General features: G+C 40.4%; 1 protein-coding gene across 1 annotated transcript in view; it reads left to right on the top strand.

Annotated features, from left to right (window-relative positions):
- Positions 1–6057, top strand: part of LOC143285086 (chorion peroxidase-like) — an 18406-nt gene extending 12349 nt beyond the window's left edge. Inside the window, exons 10-13 of the mRNA XM_076592296.1 lie at positions 500–680; positions 1749–1936; positions 2566–2671; positions 5075–6057. Of these exons, the coding sequence (XP_076448411.1) occupies positions 500–680; positions 1749–1936; positions 2566–2671; positions 5075–5141 (542 nt within the window). The 3' untranslated portion in view covers positions 5142–6057. The remainder of the gene's footprint in view (positions 1–499; positions 681–1748; positions 1937–2565; positions 2672–5074) is intronic.
- Positions 6058–12500: the final 6443 nt, after the last annotated feature.

The raw sequence follows: 12500 nt of genomic DNA, 5'->3' as shown, positions 1-12500 counted from the left end.
TCACCATCATTATTATTATTTTTTTTTCTCAAGGCCTGGCTAAGCGCGTTGGCTTACACTGCTGGTCAGGCATCTGCTTTGCATATGTGGTGTAGCGTATATGGATTTGTCCGAACGAAGTGAAGCCTCCTTGAGCTACTGATACTGATACTGATTAACTCTTTTCACCGCCAAGCTCGCATTTATGCACAGGCGTGGTAGTGACCCATGTTACTGAAAGGTGACCATTCATTGGTCTGTTATCCATGAACCTACTGCTCTTGATGTTCGGTGGTAGGATAGGCCATATTTTCTACACATCACAGGCGGAATCCCCAGCTGTTCTTAGCCACTGTCTTTTCTGTTTTATACCACAAGGGAATTTTGTACTCTAAATTGACTGGCAGTGAAAGGGTTAATCTGAACAGAATATTCGTTTTTGTATTCTCTCTCACTGATCTTCGCGAGCGATGGACATCATAAGCTATCTTCACATTGTCAATATTTCATCTCTCCACAGATCATTTGTTCGAAGTGGTACCTTTCGCCGGCCTTGACCTTGTGGCCTTGAATATTCAGCGAGGTCGTGACCACGGGTTGCCTCCCTTCAACGAGTACCGGAAGCTGTGTGGATTACCGGTCCTGCGGAATTTTTCTGACATTTCTGATGATCTGGCTCAGCTCTACCAGAGTGTCTACAAGTATGTGTGTGTGTGTGTGTGTGTGTGTGTGTGTGTGTGTGTGTGTTTCGTCTGTTGTGTGCGTGTGTGTGCTGTTGATATTGGAGATGTTTTTAATCATCATCGTCGCCGCCATCGTCAACATCACCATCGCTAAAAGGGAGGAAGGAAGAAGGAACACAGAAACAACGAAAACTGCGACAACAACAGTAACACCAAAAAGAGAGAAGTAAAAGACGGCAGTCGTTGTTGCATGGTGATGGTGATGGTGACGAAGAAGACGAAGAAAAAGAAGACGATAACGAAGAAGACGACAATGATGATGGCGATGACGAAGAAGGAGCGGAAGAAGAAGACAATGGAGGCTACAAAGAAGAAGGCGATGATGGTAACAACAATGACAACGAAGGATGAGGATGAGGAGAAGAAGAAGAAGAAGAAGAAGAAAATGATGATGATGATGATGATGATGGTGGTGATGATGATGGTGATGATGATGATGATTGTGAAGTATTTGTGTTTGTATTTGTATTTCTTTTTATCATAACAGATTTCTCTGTGTGAAATTCGGGCTGCTCTCCACAGGGAGAGCGCGTCGCTATACTACAGCACCACACATTTTAAAAATATTTTTTCATGCGTGCAGTTTTATTTGTTTTTCCTATCGAAGTGGATTTTCCTACAAAATTTTGCCAGGAACAACCCTTTTGTTGCCGTGGGTTCTTTTACGTGCTCTAAGTGCATGCTGTACACGGGACCCCGGTTAAAATTTTTATCGTCTCATTCGAGTGACTAGCGTCCAGACCACCACTCAAGGTCCAGTGGAGGGGGAGAAAATATCTGCGGCTGAGCCGTGATTCGAACCAGTGCGCTCAGATTCTCTCGCTTCCTAGGCGGACGCGTTACCTCTAGGCCATCACTCGTAGAAGAAGAAGATGAATATGAAGATGATGATATGATGATGAAGACGATGTAGAAGAAGAAAAAGGACAAGAAGAAGAAGAAGACAGTAACGAAGAAGACAATGATGATGGTGGTGATAACGGCGACGTCGACGACGATGACTTAACTAATTGTGACTGTCCCCAGGTCCGTGGACGACATTGACCTGTTCAGCGGACTGATGTCGGAGCCTGTGGAGGAAGAGGAGGGCGACGGTGAGGGTCCTCTTGTGGGACCCACCCTTACCTGTCTCCTGGGGCAGCAGTTCCATGCCCTCAAGTTTGGGGACCGCTTCTTTTACGAGACTGACCGCAGTGAAGAGGGGTTCACTCCAGGTGTTTTATCGTCCTCGTTAGCGTTATTGTTATTGTTGTTTTTGTTGTTATTATTGATACTTTTTTATGTATTATTTTTTTACTTTTTTTTAACAATTTTTTTTACTATTTTATTTATTTATTAATTAATTTATTCATTAAGTTATTATTATCATTATTATCGTTATATTATTATTATTATTATTATTATTATTATCATTATTAATTTTTCATATTATCTTTATCTTATTATATTTTGTTTATCTGTTTATTTATTTATTGTTATCATCGTCATCATCATTGAGAAAAGAATAGAATAGATTATAAACTCTCTCTCTCTCTCTCTCTCTCTGTGTGTGTGTCTCCTGTGCTTGTTAAAATTTATGAACAGCAATTGGCTCCTTCTTACTATTCTTAACTTCTGTATTATTTTCTACTCTCCAGCTGCATATGTTTATGTCAATTGTTAATGTGTTGTGTGTGTGTGTGTGTGTGTGTGTGTATATATATATATATATATATATATATATAAAGGGAAATGAAAAAAAGAAAGAAGTTTTAAATAAAAAAGGAAACATTTATCTGTCTTTGAGTGTCATTATTATTATTATTATTATTAACTTTTTTTAATTACTATTTTTTGTTCACAGCACAACTAAGGAACATCCGTTCCATCACGGCCGCACACGTGTGCTGCCAGGAGAAGTCGGTGGTGGAGGTGCAGGCTAACCTGTTCAGAGCCCATAACTCCACCACGTGAGTTGACCGTGCAACGAAGCGAAGTGCCTGGATGATAGGGGTGGGGTGGGGAAGTGGGGTAAGCGGGGGATGGGTGGGTGTGTGAAGGTGTGGGGTGTGGGGGATGGAGGATGAGGGGGGCTGGATAGAGGTGTTGGTGTGGATGGAGATTGGCGAGGGGGGGAGGCGGTGGGTTTATTAATGGAGGAAGAGTTAGAGGAGGAGGAGGAGGAGGAGACGGGAGGTGTGTGTGTGTGTGTGTGTGTGTGTGTGTGTGTGTGTGTGTGTGTGTGTGAAAACATGACGATAACAGTAAATGCAGATGATTCTATCTTGATTCGTTTACAGTTGAAATTCAACGAACTCGGTGAACAGACTGTTAAAACAGTTCGTTATCACCGAAGATCTGAGTCACACTTGAATAAAAAAAAAGAAAAAAAAGTTATGATTATGCCAATCTTCGTGAACACGAAAGATCACAATCATGTTGTTTACTTAACTAGACTGCTTTTGGGATCGTTCCGCAATGATGGTTGCACGACGGTGAAATAGACCATGAAAAAGATAGATGAATAAATTGATTGATAAATAAAAAGGAGACAAACGTTGCCTTCTTTACCCAGGGGGTTATTGCAGTCTTGACGTCGGGGTCAAGCTAGACTTGAAGTTTGTGACAGTTGCTCGCTCTGTGAACGGTCAGATGCTTTTTGTGAGACTTGCCTGTGTGTTTGCTGCGTCTGCGTGTTCTTGAACAAAAGTTCACATCAAAAACATATGCCCCACATGTGGCGCAAGAAAAGGAGAAATGAATGATGTGGTGGTGGTGTTTTTTAAATGTTTTATTATTGTTATTATTATGTAGTAGTAGTAGCAGTAGTAGTATCATTATCATTACCATTATCATTATCATTATTGCTTCTTTTTTTTTAACTGAAAGTCAAGAACCCAGTTTGGATGTAATAACTATTTTAAAAAAAACAACAAGAACATGATGATATAGATATTTTATAGCACCCGTCTCCGGTCGGAGACCAAACTCTAAGCGCTTTACAAACACGGGGTCATTTGCACAACAGGCTGCCTTCCTGGATAGAGCCGACTGACGGCTGCCATTGGGCGCTCATCATTCGTTTCCTGTGTCATTCAATGTTTCAGCCACTCGCGCGTGCGCACACACACACTCTCTCTCTCTCTCTCACTCACTCACTCACACATATAACGTTTTTCGTGTATGACCGTTTTGTCTGTTTACCCCACCATGTAGGTAGCCATACTCTGTTTTCGGGGATGTGCATGCTGCGTATGTTCTTGTTTCCATAGCCCACCGGACGCTGACAAGGATTATGGGGTCTTTAACGTGCGTTTTTGATCTTCTGCGTGCGTATACATGCGGAGGAGGTTCAGGCACTAGCAGGTCTGCACACATGTTGAACTGTGAGATCAAACAAACAAACAAATATTGAAACAACATCCATATTTGATAACCGAATGATGACATTTTCAGTCAACGTTTTTACAAAGTCTCGAAATCATAAAATGTGTTTGTGCGACAGATGGGTTTTTCCTGTAAATCGAAGAAACGAAATTCAAATAATATTCCAAAAATGAAAATAGAAAAAAAAAGAAGAAAAAGAAAGACAATTTATATAATGACCTCCGTCATTCTGATTCCCTCACATCTTTTAAATCTCGTCTCAAAACTCACCTTTTCCCTCAGCAGTAAGTTCAATTGTGGCAGGTCCACTTCCTTTGCGTTAGCTGTGCTTGACTATGTATGTATACATATGTATGTGTACATAACTACTTGCATGTATATGAATGTGTATTGTGTGTGTGTGCGTTTATGTAAGTTTGTGCATGCCTATGTGTGCGTATGTGTTAGGGTAGCTGTTAGATACACATGTATTGTTAAAATGTATGTATGCAGTGTGTGTGTGTGTGTGTGTGTGTGTGTGTGTGTGTGTGTGTGTGTGTAGTCATATTTTGGTGTGTGTATGTAACATAGGTGTACAAAGCGTTTTTGTAAAGCACCTAGAGCAGATTTCTGGATAGTGTGCTATATAAGTATCCATTATTATTATTATTATTAATTTATATACGAAAGGGGCGGTGATTTGAACGAACTGTTCTTAGTCTTCTTGATTGGTAATTTCTGTTCGGACAAGTTGGTCGCTCGAACCATTAAACCAAATCAAAATACAATACAAGGAAATTGCCTTTGTACGATTTGTTGTTCTTCGTTGTGCTCGTACTGGGCAAAGTTCCAAAAGGATTTTATTCTCATTATTTAAATCTTATAATTCATATATTATGTGAGTCATTCTTTATTTTTCAATGTGTGATCCTTTGTTTGCCTTTTATTCTTTGCCTCATTCATTTTGTCTTTCTGACTCAGGATCGTTTTTGGTTGTTTTTTTTCAGGAATGATTTTGTTCCGTGCGCCAGACTTCGCAATAGATTCATCAACTTCGAACTGTGGAGAAACTGAAATATTGGACCGAATGAAAAACTGCTCTGTCCCGATTGAACGTACATAGACTACACTTGCACGAATGAACACATGCAAGTAAGCAAACACACACACACACATACAAACACAAACACACACAATCACACATATACCCCCACCCCCACACCCACACACACCATACAAGCCACACAGATTTGCTCATTGCAACTTAAGTTTTCACTTTGTTGCTTTTCGGTGATACATCATGCTTTCTTCAATCTTCCAGTGTCATGCTAAGGATATAGGACACATAATTATTGTAACATATCGTATCGTGTCGAGTTGAGTTGCGCTGCGTTGCATTGCATTGCATCGCATTGCATTGCATTGCATTGCATTGCGTTGAGTGTTCTATGTTGCGTTGCGTTGTGTTTTTGTGGGTTTTTTTTTTTTACCTTTTTTTTTCTTTATTTTTCCTGATACTGGTGCTTGCCTGTTAACCCACAGAAATGTCGGTTTTTTCTTTGTTTTTTTTTGTTTGTTTTGTTTTGTTTTTTTCTCTTAAAACAAACAAACAACAACAACAACAAAAATGGCCACGTTGTTACTGTAGGTTCTTTTACGTACGCTAAATGCATGCTTCAGAGATACGTGACCTCGGTTCATTGCCTTGTGCAAAGTGTAGCACCCAGACCACTACTCAAGGTCCAGTGAGGGAAGGAAAGGAAGTAAAAAAAAAAAAAAAAAAAAATCTAATGGTCAGGCATTGTTGCCACAAAGCCACCGCGGCCCCACATGCACAGTTAATATGCACGTCTTTGTAAGCCCATATTTCGCAGTGTTTTCCGTTATTTTTTGTAACTAGCACGCGCGCAAGTATGCATACCATAAGCCGTTACTGAATATCAACAGTGAAAAAGATTACTTATCCAACTCAAAAAAAAAAAAAAAAAAAAAAAAAAAAGAAAGAAAAAGGGGGTGGGGGTGGGGGGGCGGGGGGGGGGGGGGGGGGAGTCTGATGATTTCCATTCGGTTTTAGACACACTCCTGCTGATTTATGTTGCCAAACATTTTGCTTGTTTGTTTTGTTTTGTACTGTGAATTTTGTCTTGCACTAAAACGCATCTTCTAAAGGAAAGAAAAATCTGACTTGTCTACTTCATGTATGAATGGATGGATGGATAGATGTATGTATGTATGTATGTATGTATTAAGGAAAGAAAATCTGACTTGTCGACTTCATGTATAAATAGATGGATGGATAGATGGGTGGGTGTATGTATGTATGCATGTATGTATGTATGCATGTATGTATGTATGTATTAAGGAAAGAAAATCTGATTTGTCGACTTCATGTATGTATTCATGTATGGATGTATATACGTATGCATGCATGTATGTGTGTATGTATGTATGTATGTATGTCTGTCTGTGTGTGTGTGTGTGTGTGTGTGTGTGTGTGTGTGTGTGTGTGTGTGTGTGTGTGTGTGTGTTGTGATTTTTGATTGAATGCAGAAATTACAGCACACAGCGACCGGATGGAAGGTCTTGAAGTATGACGAAACGATTTCAAACGTAATGAAAATACCGACATCTTCTTTCTTTATTAAACACATGTTTAATATCAAACAAATCAATGTGACTCGTACAACCCGTTTGGAATGAAAACATCAAGTGAATCATTGAACTGTGTACAAAACATTTTCGTTCGTTAGAAAAAAATAGAAAAGCACACAATGTTTTTTTTTTTTTTTTTTTTTTTTTTTTTTACACCTTATTAAAATTTTACATCGACTCTCCTTCCTTTCCCAACCTCTCCGCATACATTCTGTACCCCCTTTCCCCAGCTGTCTACCCTTTCCACCGCCTACCAACTGCCCATGTCCATGCTTTTCCTAACGGTAGCTGTATCCCAAAGGAAGAAATGGGATCACTCTGTACTATTCGTTACCAGAGATACCCCGTTCCGCCTCCTCATGGACTCTGCACACGTTTTCTTATCATTGATTTTTTTTTTTTTTTTTAATCATCGCAACCTTTCGTCATTGGTTTTATTGAATAAGGCAACGGGTTGCGGTTACACCACATAATTATGAATACACATTTGAAACTTAAGGTCACTATTTAAGGCATCACGTTACAGATAGGGACACCACTTTTGTGGCTATGGAGAGAGAGACAGACAGACAGACAGACGGACAGAGAGAGACAGAAATAGGAGCTCGGCAAACACGTGATTCACATTTATTTCAGAGTGAGCGAACGTCATTGCTGTAAAAGAGTGAGTGAGAGAGACAGAGGCAGAGACAGAGAGTCAGAGGGACACAGAGGAGGGTATCCATGTATCAAAGAAGACATTAGATCAGAGAACACATGTATTTCCACATCAACAGACAGACCAGTGTCACAGTTGAAACAGCTTCGTCATCAACCCTCGGGAACAAACAAACAAATAAATAAACAAACAAACAAACATCGAGGGGAATCCACAAAATAAACGAACAACAACTACAACAACAAAAAAGCAACCCCATCAGGAAATTAATAAGGAAGGAAGGAAAGAGATAAAGAAAGTAAGGAGGGCAGAAGGAAGGAAGGAAAGAAGAGAAGAAAAAGGTTGGAAAGAACGAGCGAACGAAAGAAAGGAAAGAAGGAAGGAACTTGAAAAAAAGGAAGTAATAAATTAATTAACAAATAGATAAAACAAATGAATAAGTTCCTAGCGAACGAAAGAAAGGGAAGAAGGAAGGAAGAAAAGAAGGAATAAAGAAATGAATGAATTAATACATAAATAAGTTACGAAGCCAAACAATCACAGACCCACGTATCACAGAAACCATCGACTTTGAAAGGCAAACATCCCGGACCTAAACATTACAGTCGGTGACAACATAGCACTAAAAGTGTCTCATCGAAGCTGATCCGCTATGTGCATCCACTGTCAGAAACTAATTAACACCGAACATACCTTGCGAACAAGAACAAACAAACAAAAAACAAAAAAAAGAAAAAAAAAGAAAAAGAAAGAAAGTAACAAAAATAAATAAATAAGCAAACAAAATCAAAATTTTACACTGCAAATGAAACCATCAAATACGAAGTGTTTTTTGTGTATACATTCAGTATTAAACAAATGTATAACAAAAAGAAGAAGAAAAAAGTATTGACCAAAAACGAAAATGTACCCAGCAAACCAATGGAAAAAATGACTAAACCAATGAATAAACATTTCTATTAAAACAAAAAAAAAACAAAAAAAAAACAACAACAAAAAAACAAACAAACAAACAACCCCCCCCCAAAAAAAAACCCCAAAAAACAAAAAACAAAACCAACAACTACAAAAACCTAACCAAAAACAACAACAGCAACAACAAAAACAAACAAACAACAACAACAAAAAACGTACGAATTCTAACTCTGAAATTTACAAGGTGGCATGGGTATGATAAATGAACATGTAAAATTCGCAATCGTGTATTCAGTCACTATCTAGAAAGCCAGACTCCTCCTCCCATCTCCCGTCTGCCTTTCTCCACCCTTCCCCCTCCACCCCCCACCACCCCCACCTTCCCCTTCCCCTCTGCCTACAGTACCCTCAGCCCAAAAAAACACAAACAAGATGGATGAAAAAAAGAAAAAAAAAGGGGGTGGGGGGGGGGGGGGGGGGGAAGAACATCGCAAACCATCTGATGATCCACTTTCCCCCACAAAATGGTTGAACGTTTAAATAGTGATCTGGATGATTTTTGTAGTGTGTGTGTGTGTGTGTGTGTGTGTGTGTGTGTGTGTGTGTGTGTGTGTGTGTGTGTGTGAGAGAGAGAGAGAGAGAGAGAGAGGGGGGGGGGGGGGGGTAAAAAAAAAAAGCACACACACACACACACAAAAAAAGCATGGACGGAATATTGAAACAGAGATGTGAATTTTGTACTTCAGGTAAACTATGTGCAACTATCTGTGCAGCTCCACACGTTGTATGTATTAGGGAAAAAAAAGAAAGAAAAAAACCAACGTTGTTCAGCCGACCACAAGGGCCACGGACGTCATCCAGGACCAGTCTCTCCACATTCTAATCATTCGGCAACGGCGGAAGACCTGCAAGGGGAGAAAATCGTGTTACTGATAGCGTTAACTCCCTGGAAAAAAACCCACACAAAAAAAACCCCACACTGTGTTCAAACTTACTCTTTCAAACAAAGTGTTTATGATGGTGATGCTGATGATGAGAAGGAAGAGTAGGAAGAAAATGTGGAAAAGGTAGCAAATCTTGTCGGTTTAGGATGCATTCATAATAACAAGCAGTTATCGTCGTAGCAGTTATCTTTCACAATAATCAAATCCTGACAGTTAGTGACGCAACTATACCAAGCAGTTATCAACGAACCACTTTGATTTGAACAAAAAAATTCGCCGGACATGGTGTTATACATTACATTATTTATAGATTAAATATGATGCCAACGATGATGATAACGATGATGGCGATGATGATAATGGGCGGTAACTCTGATCTGGTCGAGTACAGGCGGCAGTTCGGTGTGTCAAAATTTTTTTCCAGCTTTTGAAAAGCACGCACTTTTACATTTCACGTATGCTGGCAAGTAAATCAAGCAGTGGGTAGGACAAAAACATTCACTGAACGAAGAAAAGCAAGAATGAAGGAAGAAAAGAGGGAAGAAAGAGGGTGACAAAAAATAATTTGTAACGATCAAAGAAGAAAATGGATCCCGTTAACACGCGCACGTACGCACGACTGATAGAGCATGCGCGTGCGCGATCCTTCACTCACTCACAGATTCTCATGCCTTACACACACACACACACACACACACACACACACACACACACCACACACTTTCAAACAGACTTACGACTCGGGAGGAAATTCCGGGTTGTAATGGTATTCCGGTTCGAGACGGATCCGGTCGAACTCTGGGAGAAACTGTTCTGATTCGGGACCGCGGGCCCAAAGGAAGAAGAAGAAGGAGTACTGGCGGCGGTAGGAGCAGATGAGCCCACTGCTTCTGCTGACGGAGTCATGGAAGGGTTAGCAGCTTCCCTCTCGGACCATCCACTACCCTGACCATATCCAAACTGCTGCCGCGCAGTAGGGACAGAAGTAGTAGGAGGAGGAGCAGCAGCAACACCAGCGTGTGAAGAGTACGCTGGTGGAGGGGCAAGTGCAGCAGAAGGAGCTGTCTCCGTGGCCCCCATGGGTCTCATCCCGTATGGGTATGCTTGTGTACCTTGTGCCGGGTTAGGTGCGTTCCCGTACTGGTTCGGGTATGAGGCAGCGACGGGCTGAAGGCCGCCGGGTTGGTGGTGTCGTCTGGCGGCAGCGGCCATCTCTGAATAGGGTGGGGGTGAGTCGTGCTGTTTGTAGGGCGGGGGCATGGGCATCTGGGCGGCTGCCGGGTAGCGCCCGCTGGCTCCTGTTTCAGGGTGAATAATAATCATTCTTTATCACTGTGACTGAGCCGTTGTTGTCGCTTCACCACTCGTCGTCGTCGGAGTTGTCAGTAACGACGAAAACAACAACTGCTTCTGCTACTACTACTACTACTACTACTACTGCTGCTGCTGCTGCTACTACTACTACTACGACGACGACAACGACAATGACAACGATAACGACTACTACTGCAACTACTACTACTGCCTACTACTACTACTACTACGACGACGACGACGACGACAACAACAACAACAACTACTACTACTATTACTACACACATGATTATAACCCTTTATGCCCTTGTTTGGAAATAGGGGATACACAGTAACGACGTATGCTTTACAAAAAGTGTATATATATATCAAAAGAAACAAAAGAAACAAATAAACTAGACATTAACTCTCTCCATACGAACGGCGAAAGAGACGACGTTAACAGCGTTTGACCCCAATTACCATCATCAAAATATTACAAGCGGAAGGCTCTTACACTGAAGAGGTGAATGTTGACAAAGAATACCACAATTCTGACGACGGAAGCTAAAGGTTGGGTCATTCAGACACCCACTGGCCATCCGATGGGTCTGTGTAGAGGAGAAGAGAGGACTGGCCCTACTGAGTGAGTTAATTAAGTATATTCATTTGGAGATTTTCACAGGCAACATAATTTAATAACAGCCATTCTTACGCAAGACGTCGATTTATATATATATATATATATATATATATATATATATATATATATATATATATATAGAGAGAGAGAGAGAGAGAGAGAGAGAGAGAGAGAGAGAGACGTTGGCTTCATACACTTTTTAGGGGAAGACCTATTTCAACAGTAATTAATCTTAAAACGTTCCATCACAAAATGACATTCACCTCCAATCATACCCATACAATAGTTACTGCAACTGGGCAATTTTCGTGGAATGCTATAATGTCTGTCAACTTGCCTGCAAATTGTACTGCCACATCAAAACTGGAATAAAGATATGACCTCAGTATATGTTGGCTGAAAATGTAATTCTGTCAAAGTCATCTTCAATTTTGCTTAAAACTAGATAAACATTTGCTGTTATTCTCTTGTGATCAATGCCAATTTCGAATACAAATATTTGTAATTCGCCTGACGCATTATTTTGGTTTGCGAACATAATTAAATCCTGTGACCAACACACACACACACACACACACACACACACACACACACACACACACACGCACACACACACACACATGGGGACCGACACATACTCATACATGCCCGCACTTTTCTTCCCGACTACACTCATGTTTTTTTTTTCCCCTCCCTTCATGTCGAAGAGAAGACTTTCTACTTTCTCGAAATATTTCGTTAACTCACGGCAAACTTACGTACGGTTTGTTTTTGTATGTATCGCTTGTTTCTGAACTGAGCACATACAAACTGCTTCCTTTAACTTCTGTTGGTTTTTGTTGGCTTCCGACAAACTCCAAACTGGTTTTTCCTTTTCCTTTTCTTTTCATTCTTCCTTTCTTTCGTTTCGCCCCTCCCCCCCACGTCTCCCCCCCCACTCCCCGCACCCCCTTCTTTCTTTTCCTGAATTGTGCAATGGCTGTCTAGGGTTAAGAAGGTGTATCGAACGTTATGGCAACGAAATGAAGGGGCATTGGCATGATTACATTTCCCTCACCATCTCCATTGATCTATCTATCTATCTATCTATCTATTATTTTCTTATGTATGAATTAAATGATTAGTTTGTTTAATGTTTATTTTTGTATCTATTTATCTGTCTATTGTTGTTTATTATGTATCAATTAAATGGTTAGTTTATTTAATATATATATTTGTATTTATTCATTGCTTATTAAATTCTTATTTTCAGCCGGACTCGGCCAGAACGAAACAATACTGTGCAGTGACTCGCTGTTCGTAGGTGCGTTTTAAAACTGCGTGTATGC

This window comes from Babylonia areolata, chromosome 8 (assembly GCF_041734735.1).
Source record: "Babylonia areolata isolate BAREFJ2019XMU chromosome 8, ASM4173473v1, whole genome shotgun sequence".
NCBI lineage: Eukaryota > Metazoa > Mollusca > Gastropoda > Neogastropoda > Buccinidae > Babylonia > Babylonia areolata.
This window is presented reverse-complemented; position numbering and strand designations above follow the sequence as displayed.